At 30.6% G+C, this 14,529-nt stretch overlaps 1 protein-coding gene and 1 long non-coding RNA gene across 2 annotated transcripts; both read left to right on the forward strand.

Annotated features, from left to right (window-relative positions):
- Positions 1 to 4,515: 4,515 nt before the first annotated feature.
- LOC111697468 (uncharacterized) lies at positions 4,516 to 7,142 on the forward strand. The gene is made up of 3 exons (XR_002764292.1): positions 4,516 to 4,562; positions 5,531 to 5,651; positions 7,055 to 7,142. It is a non-coding gene; the product is annotated as an uncharacterized LOC111697468 (long non-coding RNA).
- Positions 7,143 to 7,518: 376 nt separating this feature from the next.
- Positions 7,519 to 14,331, forward strand: LOC111697469 (uncharacterized). The gene is made up of 7 exons (XM_023467492.1): positions 7,519 to 7,579; positions 7,902 to 8,015; positions 9,310 to 9,404; positions 10,283 to 10,377; positions 13,135 to 13,190; positions 13,958 to 14,018; positions 14,092 to 14,331. Exons 2-7 carry the CDS (start codon positions 7,957 to 7,959, stop codon positions 14,143 to 14,145), a joined length of 420 nt encoding a protein of 139 aa, XP_023323260.1. The 5' UTR covers positions 7,519 to 7,579; positions 7,902 to 7,956; the 3' UTR covers positions 14,146 to 14,331.
- Positions 14,332 to 14,529: the final 198 nt, after the last annotated feature.

Raw genomic sequence — 14,529 nt, forward strand, 5'->3', positions numbered from 1 at the left:
AATGAAAATATGAAAATTTTAATTGTATGCCTATTCCAAGCATAAAGCTGGAAAATTTTTTGATTTAGAATTTAAAGATCACACCGTAAAGTGAACTTCTTTTTTTACAAAAATTATCAAAAATTACGGTTCACATTTCCTAGCGTTGTTAAGTAAAATTTTGTTTTAGCTATGTATCTTGAATATGCTTTTAAGAACCATGAATCTTTTTTGGAAATCACTAGGGTTAATTTTTTATTGATTTCACATTTGGATTTCAGAATTTACGAAATGGTGGAAAACTTTAAACCCCATCTTTTTTGTTTATTTTTATCAACTTCAGCAGCCTTTCTGTTTCCCAGAGAAGACGGTAAGAATGTTAAAGGTTACTCTGTAGCACTGTAGAGATGGGTGGGTTCATTCGGTCATTGTTCGTGATTCGTGAACTACCCTGTTCGTTCGTTTTCTAAAATATAGTTAATTTTCCATCTAATTCGTTCTTTCTCTCACTGAACAATCGTTCAGTAAAATCGCTCGTTAAGAAAAATCCTTTATTCAATAAAATTGTTCGTTAGTAAAAAAAATCGTTTTTTAAAAGTTTGTAAAAAAATCGATCGTTTAGTAAAAAAACAATGGTTTCATTAGAAGTTTGTTTCAAAAATCTTTCGTACAATTAAAAAAAGATATTTTATTTTTCAAAATCATTTCGGAAAGTTCGTTTGTTCAGTAAACAATAATAGTTTTTTTGTTCGTTTTTAAAAAGATAATTTTTACACCATCGTTCACGAAAAATTTCGTTCGTTCGTAAATATTTCGTTCGGTCACAAAAACAATGTCCATTTCTATGTAGTGAAGCCAATAAAGTCCTCCTGATCTAGGAAGAAATCCACTAACAAGATTATTTAAATCCACCAACCTGTAGTGTTCGTAGACGCAAACATGGAGGACATGAAGAAAACTACGAATCCTTCTCTTCACGTAAACTTATTGTTTGTGGAGTTTTCCTTGACGATAAAGACGATATTTGGCTGGTATATCGTTCGTTAGGTACAGTTAAAGGGACTGTAAAGGAAAAATGAAAGGGGGCATAGGCTGAAAGCTAATCACTTTATCTCTCGATCGCGACCCATGGAAGTTATATCTGATGTTCCTATTTCGAGAAATTGGTATACAACTTTGTCAAATTTATACAAAAATTAATATATATACAATTTTGTATAAAAGTAGTAGGTTTAAATAGATCATATACAGCAATTGTAATCAACCAAACTGAAAACGATGATATCCTAGAGAAAGCTAATTGTAACTTACATTTACTCCAATTCTAATTTTATATTTGTTATTTCTATTTTTAATAGATTTAATTCATAATATTATTTATACGTTCGTATTACTTGACCAGAAATTTCACCAAAAGCAGTGCAGTAAAGTGGTCACGTGATACAGGCGGAGACACGTGACCAGTATACTGCTCTGCCATTGGTGGTAGTTATGAGCACGTGATTTAAATTTAAGATTTTCTAAATTTTACATATACGAACTTTCGTATAATTTTAACACTGTTTTATATCAATTTCTCGAGACAGGAACATCAGATATAACTTTCATGGGTCGCGATCAAGAGCTAAAGGGATTAGCTTTCAACCTATACCCCCTTTCATTTTTCCTTTACAGTCCCTTTAACATTAAAAACAAAGGTAGAAACTTTTGTCTGAATTAGCGCTAATCTACAACGCTTGATCTCTTATTTTCTTGATTCCCATCACAAGTAACTTTTAGATTTGGGGGTAGAAAGCTTGATAGTTAATTTGTCGTTATATCTTGACCTTCTAGGTTCAAACACAATGATTTTAATGCAACAAAAAATTGAAATAACTGCGCTTAATTCCGGAACTCATAATCACAGCTAAAAAGTTGTAACCTAAAGGACAGTTCTAGATAAATCAGAGACAATATAGAGACTGTTTTCAGTTAATAGATAAATCAGAGACAATATAGAGACTGTTTACTGTTGACGATATTATTGACTTTATATGCACGACCTAATTACAATATGATTTTGTTTCTTGTATTTGTATTCATTTTTGATATATACTCTTATAGTTCTTTTTTCTTCTGTTTAATTGTACCAATTATTTAAATTGCGTACGTTTACGAAATAAATAATAATAAAATAATAGATAAATCAGAGACAATATAGAGACTGTTTACAGTTCTAGATAAATCAGAGACAATATAGAGACTGTTTTCAGTTAATAGATAATTCAGTGACAATATAGAGATTGCTTACAATTAATAGATAAATATGAGGTAATATAAAGATTGTTTCCATTTAAAAGTTAAATAAAAGACAATAAAGAGACTGCTTACATTTACTAGACAAATCAGAGACAATATAGAGACTGTTTACAGTTAACGATATTATTGACTTTATATGCACGACCTAATTACAATATGATTTTGTTTCTTGTATTTGTATTCATTTTTGATATATACTCTTATAGTTCTTTTTTCTTCTGTTTAATTGTACCAATTATTTAAATTGCGTACGTTTACGAAATAAATAATAATAAAATAATAGATAAATCAGAGACAATATAGAGACTGTTTTCAGTTAATAGATAAATCAGAGACAATATAGAGACTGTTTTCAGTTAATAGATAAATCAGAGACAATATAAAAATTGTTTACAGTTAATAGATAAATCAGAGACAATATAGAGACTGTTTTTAGTTAATAGACAAATCAGCGACATAGAGACTGTTAACAGTTAAAAGATAATTCATTGACAATATAGAGATTGCTCACAATTAATAGATAAATCTGAGGTAATATAAAGAGACTGTTTACAGTTAATAGTTATATCAGAGACAATATAGAGATTGTTTCCATTTGAAAGATAAACCAGAGACAATATAGAGATTGTTTAGTGTTTACAGTTAATAGATAAATCAGAGACAATATAGAGATTGTTTACAGTTAAAAGATAAATCAGAGAAAATAAAGAGACTGCTTACAGTTACAAGATAAATCAGAGACAATATAGAGACTGTTTACAGTTCCTAAATAAATCAGAGACAATATAGAGACTGTTTACAGTTCTAGATAAATCAGAGACAATTTAGAGACAGTTTACAGTTAATAGATAAATCAGAGACAATATAGAGACTGTTTACAGTTAATAGATAAATCAGAGAAAATAAAGAGACTGCTTACAGTTACTAGATAAATCAAAGACAATATAGAGACTGTTTACAGTTGCTAGATAAATCAGAGACAATATAGAGATTGTTTACAGTTAATAGATAAATCAGAGGCAATATAGAGATAGTTTACAGTTGCTAGATAAATCAGAGACAATATAGAGATTGTTTACTGTTCTAGATAAATCAGAGACAATATAGAAATTGTTTACAGTTCTAGATAAATCAGAGACAATATAGAGACTGTTTTCAGTTAATAGATAAATCAGAGACAATATAGAGACTGTTTACAGTTAATAGATAACATAGGGACATACTATTTATTTTTTATTGTTTTAGACCTTAGTGCAGTGTTTCTTACAGAGAAATTAATTTCTACATTTTCAAGGAAATCGATTACACTGAAAATACAGGGTGTACTCTTTACACCCAATATTTGATTAAAGAGAGAGATCACAGATCAAATTTGGAGGAGCACGAGCACCCTTTGCTTCTCCCCCTCAGTTGTTGTAAATAATTGAAAATAAAATAAAAATACCATTTAAAAGTGGTTGATTTGAATGAATCACATCAAAGTATAGTAAAAAATGTTTTTACAAGTAAAAAAAGAACAAATAATGGTTGATATTAATGAATCGAAGAAAGCCGACGCTCTCTGGCAGACTCTCCGCCTTTTCTCCGCCTCATACGACGCGTTAATCTTTCTTCTTTCGATTCTTCCTCATGACTAACTCTCCATTTTGGTTTAAGCCTCGCAAACCTTATTTTCAGCTCCCTCGGGTATCCCAGCCTGGTGGCCTGAATTGGCCTCAGTTTTAAACAGAGAGTTAAACGGCGGCTAGAATTTTTCACATGTTAAAGCATAATTTCTGGATGGCATCTTTTAACGGACAAACTCTGAATACATACACTATACATGAGGCGACTTATCATCCACCACACTTTCTGTCTGACCTATAGCTTTATACAAAAGAGCTAATACCCGGTCATGTTTATAGGACAGACTGCTTGCAATCCGAGCTTAGCTCCGGGTCCGTATGAGGACTGAAGGGGTTACATCAATGGAACTATCCCTATTCTGAGCTATTGAGCTCACATTGGTTACATTATATCAATTAAATATTACAACATGATTTCTCTCTTCATTCTCCAATTTTCTAATCATAATATCGTTGCAGACTGATGCCAAAGAACTTTAAAAGTTAAAACTATTAATACTGATAAGTTAACTCTTGTCAAATTTTAAATATCAAATATTTACAACAAAATATTGGAAATATATAGTGATTAAAACAAGAGTTTGAGGCCAGTATCTAATTCCTCAGTAAGTCGATTTTCAGCAGAGGAGGAGATTCCAAATGCCTTGAAATCTATCTTGGGTAATGCATTTTTATCTTCATCATATCAAGGGTAAAACTATTTCATTGACATTGACAAATCCTTTTTCGCATCAACAAAAAATGGATAAAAACGACTCATACCGAAGAGCGGAGGACCAATACAAATTCACCAAGTTTCATTATTGCATGGAGATAAAAAATAATTCAATTATATTTAAAACTACTCATTCATACATTACAACCTACCCTTGACGAATTCAATTCGATGCATTAGTATATAATTGATATTTTATGATATTTTTAATTTAGTTTTTTTAAAACATTTCGCCTGAAACTTGGTTTCCTAGCCGGCATCACTGGAGTTTCGAACAATCCTGGAAAATTTTAAAAAATCATCGAAATTATCGGAATAATTTCATAGGTAGCACTTGAATGCATCGAATTGAATTCGATCATTGTAGGTTGTGATATCTGAATGAGAAGTTTTAGATCTAATTGAATTATTTATAATCTGAGACCGATTTTAAAGAATTTGAGCCGAGGCTTAAATTTAAGCCACGGCTCAAATATGGTTGGTTCCACTTAAAATCATATTCATTACCTCAAGATTTAAGCCGGCGCTCAATTGAAACCAGTTTTTGGTGGATTTAAGACGCGACTTAAATTCATTAAATTCGGACACTGAGTGTGAAAATGTAACTCCGTAAACGCAATGCTTTTGGGTACAATTTTCTCTTTATCACAACAAATAGAAGTAAATTTAGTAGCGATCAATTTCAAATTCAATTCAATATCAGCCTATTATCACACTCTTTTTTGCGTACACACCCTTTAATATAAACTAAAAATTCTCATATCATTTTATAAAAGTGTATCAAAGAAAACTATAGAATTGGGCAATGGGAATTTAAGCATAATTTATCAAAAAAGGGCTAAAAGTTACACCTTAAATAATATGTATCATGACTCATGAGTGTTATATTAATTTTAACCTTTAAGTTGTTCAGGACCCCCTCAGAAGCTTTGCTAGCTGAAAATGAGAATGTCAAGATTATTTTTGAAAATGCGGAAAGTTTTCTAGAATTTAATAAGAAAATAGAAATTTGCTACTACATCATCATTTTCAAGGTGTGAAAAAATTAATTCTTTACAACTAATTTCAGAGAGAGATAAAGGAAGATATTGGTGACTTATAGTTCAAAAATAAATAATATTAAAATAATAATAATGATGAAAAAATATCAAAATAAATTTTTTTAAATACAGTGAAACCCTTAATAACGAATACATCGAAAGAATTCATCAAATGTCGTATTCTTCACTTTCTGAAAATGGAATGTTGCAGATATTTAGTTTTTTAATTAAATGATTATATGGAACTCTTTAAAACTGTTCCCGCATATTCATGGCTATTTATTTATTTTCTCAAATACTGAAATTTACGTAATATAGTATAAAACTCATTGAAAAATTGTCAAGACGACATTTGATAAATTCTTCCGATGTATTCGTTATTAAGGGTTTCACTGTACCTGATGAAAACAACACACTCAAAGAATTTTTAATTCTAAGAATTTATTAAAGAACTTAATGCATTTAATCGTCGAAATAAATATTCTTCTTCTTATTGTTATTTTTATTATCATTATTATGTAGTTTGTATTACTTGGCAGTTGTGGTCAAACTGGTACATTTGTATCCTACCAAGTAAAAATGTGGCCATATCAGGTACAATTGTGGCCATATCAGGTACAATTGTGGCCATATCAGGTACAATTGTGGCCTAACAGGTACAATTGTGTCCCAGCATGTACAATTGTGTCCCTTCATGAAACAATTGTGACTTGGAATGTACGATGGGACCTATTTTGTACAATTGTGGCCTAGCCTGTGCAATTGAGGCATGACTGGTACAATTGTGATTGTGACCTAGCCGTTAGATTGTGGTCTAACAGGCACAATTGTGACCTATCAGGTACAATTGTGACGTGACCAGTACAATTATGGTCTAGCATGTACAATTGTGGTCTAGTAAGTACAATTGTAGTCTAGCAGGTACAATGGTGGACTAACAGGCACAATTGTGACATATCAGGTACAATTGTGGCGTGACCAGTACAATTGTGGTCTAGCATGTACAATTTTGGTCTATTAGGTACAATTGCATGGTCTAGCTGGTACAATTGTGGTATAACAGGTACACTTGTGGTCTAGCAGGTACAATTGTGTTCCACTCCTAGCTGGTACAATTGTTTCCCACTCCCAGCTAGTACAATTGTGTCCCAATCCCAGCTGGTACAATTGTGTAATTGTGTCCCACTCCCAGCTGGTACAATTGAGTCCCACGCCCAGCTGGTACAATTGTAATCTATCAGGTACATTTGTGTCCCAGCTGTTAAAATTGTGTCCTATCTGGTACAATTGTGTCCCATCTGGTACAATTGTGTCCCATCTGGTACAATTGTGTCCCATGTGGTACAATTGTGTCCCATTTGGTACAATTGTGTCCCATCTGGTACAATTTGTATTAGAAAATTGGTTCCATGGACGTAAGATTCGGGACAGCAAGGCCTAGGCTTGTTATTATTTATGATCAAGAGTTCCATCAAACAGATTTAGGAAAAATTTTAATCATTAAAGAGAAAAAAAGTTGAATTTTGCAACGTTTAAATTTGATTTACCAAGCCTCTTCATACAGATCTGAGCCAAATGAAAAAACAACAGTTTTATGATAATTTAGTTTTTTCTGACAAATATGCCTTTCGCAATTTGTGTATGAAAATAAAAGGTGCCATCGAATATTAAAAATTTTCGATTTTAAAAAACTGATGAGTTCGATTTGTCTAGTGCAAGTTATTAAGAAGCGCAGCAGCTACTATAATAGATATCTATAATCTGAGTTCAAAACCAATAAGGAGGGGGGGGGGGTAGAATGGAAATAAATTTCCCATTTTAATCGGGAAAAGATAACATTCAAATTACAGAGATTAAACACTTTTAGACCCAGAGACAGAATATTTAAAAGTTCTCGACAGCTCTTTAAGATTTGAATATAGGTGAGCAAAATTTTTTGCCTTTCCCCTTCTTTTCTCTTGTCCTGAAAACATGTTTTGATTTTCTTTGGCGCTTAACAAGGACAAATTAATAGTTTGAACCTATCATTCAACTTTAAAACATTAATTATTTTTTCTAGATTTATAACAAAATCTCAAAAAAAACAAGTATAAGTATGTAATTTATGTTGTATTTTCGTAATAAACTAGCCAAAAAGGTGGTTATTTTCTCTTTTTTATTATCATAAAAGTCAAATAATACATTCTTTTTATGATATTTGTCGCTAAGAATCAAGTTTTGTGATCAAATATTATTTTTACAAAGAAATCTGCATGGCGATATATTTTCTGCAGTTTGGTCCATCCATTTCTCCAAGCTTATGATAAAGGGAAAATCTGATCTGCTGGAGCTAAATTCATTACAAAACAGATTTATCAGGTACGCTTATTAACGGACTGTAAGCGTACTTTCAAGTGACCTTCATTGACGTGTCTTATTCACAATGGTACTCTTGAAACCTAAATCTGGTCAGAAATGTCGTTTTTGTTGCTTTAAAAGTGTTGAATTCTGATAATTTTTGCATTGTTTCTGAAGCAATAAATGTGCAGGTTAATGTTGCAGGAAACCCACATAGAGTAAACAGTTTTCAAAAACAAAAACATCGATATCTAACTCATACTTACTCGAACAAAGCTTTTAATCCACGGGCTGAATTTCCGAGCCGGGTCAAGCATTCCGGTCCCAGTTTGTACTGTACCTAGCTCTGTGGACAGGACTAGCTGGTGCAACAAGGTTGACGCGGTCATACTTTATGCTTCAAATAGGTTGAATTTACTTTTACTAAAAGAGCAGAGGTGCGTGAATCGGACATATCCCAATCTAAAGGATATGGAAGGTCACTTGAAATTACGTTTACACTCTCTTTAAACAAAAGAAACATTTACAAAATGTCAATAACTATTCAGTCTAAATTATTAAAGCTGTGAAACCATTCATTAGTGTTTATCTAGATGTTAAGTAAGTTTAAAGAATATAAAATAATAAGCACTGCAGTTTCTGGGAGGAATAGAATTAGCTTAACCTTCACAGCACTGCGATTGTTTGCATTCCTCCCCAAAACTGCAGTACACTTTACATTCCACCCAACCACTGCAGTACACTTTACATTCCTCCCAACCACTGCAGTACACTTTACATTCCTCCCAACCACTGCAGTACACTTTGCATTCCTCCCAACCACTGCAGAACACTTTACATTATTTGGTTCCGTCAAGGTAGGTTCCGTAAAGAGGTTCTGTAAAGGTAGGTTCCGTAAAGGTAGGTTCCGTAAAGGTAGGTTCCGTCAAGGTAGGTTCCGTCAAGGTAGGTTCCGTCAAGGTAGGTTCCGTCAAGGTAGGTTCCGTCAAGGTAGGTTCCGTTAAGGTAGGTTTCGTAAAAGGTAGGTTCCGTGAAGGTAGGTTCTGTAAAGGTAAGTTCCGTAAAGGTAGGTTCTGTAAAGGTAGGTTCCGTAAAGGTAGGCTCTGTTTAGGTAGGTTCCGAACGGCCGGACAGAACCTTTTCTGAAGCTATTGAGAATGATAACTTAATGGTAAACAATATAATCTTGCTCAAAAGTTAGTGACTTATATAATCAATCAAAGATGCCAAAACAAAGTAAGTGAAAACTTAAAAAGGCGCCCCTCAATCTTTAACCTTCGTTAAAAGATGAATAATAATATCATTTAAAATTTAGAATTGCGTTTAATGAGGTGAGACCGGCTTTTGGTTTAACCAATGGAAAATCTGACATGAGTACTTTTGAGGGATTATTTCTAGGAAGTTACACAGGTGCATTAGTGGCATAGTTTTGAGGTCAATTTTTGAATATTCAAGGTTATTTGATCTGTAAGATGCACCACAAAAATCAGAGTTGTAAAAATCTATTTCACAATTGTATGGTCGATGAGTTTAATTGCACCACAGTTTTAATCGGATTTTTTAAGAGCATCTTTAAAGCAAAATAATGTTGAAAACATAAACACGGATCTCAAAACTAAGCTCACCCCTACACACAGGTGTTTAAAAAGCGGTGCCAGGATAAACACTAGAATGCAAACTCCGGAAAAAAAATCTCCGGAAAAAAAGTGAATCTCCTTGAGAATACAAACTCCGGAAAAAAAATCTCCGGAAAAAAGTGAATCTCCTTGAGAATGCAAATTCTGGAAAAAAGTGAATCTCCTTGAGAATACAAACTCCGGAAAAAAAAATCTCCGGAAAGAGAATCTCCTTGAGAATGCAAATTCCGGAAAAAAANTATTCTCATCTTTCTAAACTTCTAATTTCAACTTATTTATTCTTATCGTTCTAAACTTCTAATTTAAACTTATTTATTGTCATCTTTCTAAACTTCTAATTTAAACTTATTTATTCTCATCTTTCTAAACTTCTAATTTACACTTATTTATTCTCATCTTTCTAAACTTCTAATTTAAAATTATATATTCTCACCGTTCTAAACTTCTAATTCAAACTTATTTATTCTCATTGTTCTAAACTTCTAATTTCAACTTATTTATTCTTATCGTTCGTAACTTATAATCTAAACTTGCTTATTCTCATCTTTCTAAACTTCTAATTTAAACTTGTTTATTCTTATCGTTCTAAACTTCTAATTTAAACTTATTTATTCTCATCTTTCTAAACTTCTAATTGTTCATTTCCCTCAGGAAAAAGAAATCTGAACACCCAGTACATAGATATGGAAAGTAAATGGGGAAATTTTGATTCTAAGACTGGGATATGGACAGGGCAGGTTGGAAAAGTAAGTTTGGTTTTCCCTTTTCTCCATTTTGTTTCATTTCATGAAATTTTATAGTTGAAGTATTCGCCGTTGCCCGTGAAATTTAAATTTTTATTTTAAATTGAATTTTGAAAAAATATTTCTATGAAAAAAATAGATTTTCGCTGGCCTTTACCAATGGGTTCCCTTAAAAAATTTTAGCCAATTTGGTCTCGTGCCAGCTTTACCCAGCTATAGCTAACATATATATATATACATGAGCGAAGAGCTTTATTGTATATATATATTGTTTTCCCATATTTTACATTTATTACCTCAACCAGATTCCCGATTTAAAGTTTTCACAAAATTGAGTTCATTTGTTTCAGAAATTTTGAATTTATAAAGGGATTGAATAAGCGTAAGTTCAACCCTCCACGCAAAGGTGGTAATGCTCGACTTACAACGGTAAAACAAAAAGGATCAATTATCAGAATTAAAGAATTTTTAAACCTAAAAAATGATATATATTCATCCGCTTATTGAGTAGAGACGGGGTTTAATGCCCAAGGGTACCATTGTGAATCGAGCAAAGCTATCTTTACGTTCAAAGACTCACGTAAAATTCAACATACAGTTAGTTGAAGCTGGCGAATATGTACAATTACCTTCAATACATTATACTTACAGTCCCTGTTAGTTGAAGCTGGTGAATATGTACAATTACCTTCAATACATTATACGTACAGTCCCTGTTAGTTGAAGGTGGTGAATATGTACAGTTACCTTCAATACATTATACTTACAGTCCCTGTTAGTTGAAGCTGGTAAATATGTACAGTTACCTCCAATACATTATACTTAAAGTCCCTGTTAGTTGAAGCAGGTGAATATGTACAGTTACCTCCAATACATTATACTTACAGTCCCTGTTAGTTGAAGGTGGTGAATATGTACAAATACCTCCAATACATTATAATTACAGTCCCTGTTAGTTGAAGCTGGTGAATATGTACAGTTACCTTGTTAGTTGAAGCTGGCAAATATGTACAGTTACCTCCAATACATTATAACCTGACATTCTCCAAACAACTCCTCTCAATGTCTCACTTAAATTACCTGAACTGAACCTCTAAAACATCAAATATTAATTTTTTGCTACGTTTTTAGCTGACTTTTACTTCGCAAAAAATTAATATTCTTTGATTGCAAATAAACATATACGCGAATTTCAAACAATATTAGTCACAAAGAGAAAGAAACACAAACTGCGAACTAGATTTACGAAAAATGAACATGCAGATTCGGTTTTAGGTTGGATTTATTTTCTAACTAGAAAGAAAAAGAGAAAGACGAATTCGCCAAACTAAAACGGAAGGAAAAGATCTAGATAGAAAACAAATTCAACTTTATTGAGTACTTACATAAAGGAATAAAGCTGTCCAGAGCTATAAGACTTCGATTTTAAGCGATTTAACTTTTCACGAATATTCGAGAGGCGAGATATTTTATTAACTAAGTACGAACAAGCTCTGTGTTGACCGAAGAAAGACCATTCGAGAAGAACGTGAACGATAGTTCTATATCCGCACTAATTCAAGAATTAGAGTTTGGATTCAACAGATATTAGCGTTCGGACTCAACAGGGTGGCATTGATATTTAAATTGCAAAAGGGTGGCATTGATTATTTGCGAATGTAAAGAATCTAAAAATTCTTGGTGTTCATCCAATTATTGACTGATATCGGGCAAAATATCAAAACAGTCTAATTTGGTCGGGTGGGTGCAAATTATAATTGGTAAAATAAATTATAAATTGGTAAAATTAATTATAAATTTGTAAAATTAATTATAAATTGCTATAATGAATTATAAACTGGTAAAATACATTATGAATTGGTAAAATAAATTATAAATTTGTAGATGAAATATAAATTGGTACAATGAATCATAAATTGGTAAATATAAGTTTGAAAGATGAATTATAAATTGGTAAATGATTTTAAAATTGGTACAACGAATTATAAATTTGAAAAATGAATAATAAATTTGAAAAATTAAATATAATTTGAAAAATGAATTATAAATTTGAAAAATGAATTATAAATTGGTAAAATAAATTATAAATTGGTATAACAATTATAAATTGGTAAATGAAATTTAAATTGGTACAATGAATATTAAATTGGTAAAATAAATTATAAATTGGTAAAATTAATTATAAATTGCTATAATGAATTATGAATTGTTAAAATTAATTATAAATTGCTGTAATGAATTATAAATTGGTAAAATTAATTATAAATTGCTATAATGAATTATAAATTGGTAAAATTAATCATAAATTGGTATAATGAATTATAAACTGGTAAATGAAATATAAATTGGTACAATGAATAATAAATTTGAAAAATGAATTATAAATTTTAAAAATTAATTATAAATTTGAAAAATGATTTTAAATTGGTAAATGAAATATAAATTGGTAAAATAAATTATAATAAAATAAATTATAAATTGGTAAAATTAATTATAAATTGCTATAATGAATTATGAATTGTTAAAATTAATTATAAATTGCTGTAATGAATTATAAATTGGTATAACAATTATAAATTGGTAAATGAAATATAAATTGGTACAATGAATTATAAATTGGTAAATTAATTATAAATTGGTAAATGAAATATAAATTGGTACAATGAATTATAAATTTGAAAAATGAATTATAAATTTGAAAAATGAATTATAAATTTTAAAAATGAATTATAAATTTTAAAAATGAATTGTAAATTTCAGATTGCGTATGGTGGAGCAGATCTCGGAATTGGATATGTTGGATTCAGCGCAGAACGGTATATGCACTGTATTTACACTTTACAAAACCGAACTATTTCTGAGTAAAAGGAACTGTAAGCATTAATGTAAAGTAAACTTCCATTTATAGAGAGACATGACCGATTTATAACGATTTATAACACTGCATACTCAGTTCAACTACCTTACATAGCCGGTCTAACCCTTTAACATTATATCGTGAACTGTACGCACACATGCTGCACTACTCTACCTTTTCCTTTATTTTAGAAAAATAGCACTGCATAATTCATGCAGTATATTGTGTTATATCTAACCATTCACTAAACTTCATTTTAGAGAAATAAATCATTCCACATTGAAGTTAACCTGTTTTTTCATAATCATAAATACTGAAGAGGAAGTTCGGTGTTTGGTCTGTGGAAATACTGTGTGTAATCCTTAATAAGAATAGTTCCAAAAAGAATGTCTTAAAAAGACAAGCTTAAATGAGAAATTTTAAAATTTTCTTCTTTTCGTAAAGTTTTGATAAAATTTTTTGTAATCAAGAAAGTTTTAAAATATAATATAACCTTTTTGAAAAGAAAAATTTTGAAAAGAAATTTTGAAAAAAAAGTTTCCCTAGAAAAAATTTCACATAAAAGTTACTAAAGGTTTTCAGAACAAAAATAATATGAACATGGAAGAGGTTTCAAAATAAAAAATGTAATAATAATAAAAGTTTCAAGGTATTTGGAAAAGTTTCAGTGAGATTAGTTTCAATAGAAAAAGTTTCAATAATCAAATCTTTAATTTTTTTTCTTAGAAATTCTATTATATCCTTTACAATGCCTGTCGGGTTTGGAGGGTTAGAATGGATTTCTAAGGTATAATTTTTTTGTTGAAAATTGTCTCAAAATATGTATTTTTAAAAATTACATGCTTTCAATTTTTTTTTAGAACAAGGGCAGAGATTCTCCTTTCTACAATATCATCAAGGAATATTTTACATGATTTATTTTTCAACTAATTTAATTTGATTTGATTTGTTTTATTAAAATACATATACACTGTAAATACCTATATTATAAAAGCAGAACTCAACAAAAAATTTTAAATATAAATATTTTATTCATTTGTTTCGCTGATTAAATAGCATTTTTACTTTTTTTTATATTGGCTCCATTAGTCGTAACATTTCTTTATAAAGTTTTGCGCAATTTTCATATTTTTTAAAAGTTGTCAATAAAACTTTTCTGATTTCTCTCTTTAAAGTATGGCAGAAAATATAATTACAGTGTATTTCCTAATAAGAGTTACATCCCTTACAGGGCTAAAGGGACTGGAAATGTAATTTCAAGTGATCCTCTTTGCAAAAATGGCAATGCCCGATTTACA

The sequence above is a fragment of the Eurytemora carolleeae genome, unplaced genomic scaffold, assembly GCF_000591075.1.
Source record: "Eurytemora carolleeae unplaced genomic scaffold, Eaff_2.0 scaffold45, whole genome shotgun sequence".
Classification (NCBI taxonomy): Eukaryota; Metazoa; Arthropoda; class Copepoda; order Calanoida; family Temoridae; genus Eurytemora; species Eurytemora carolleeae.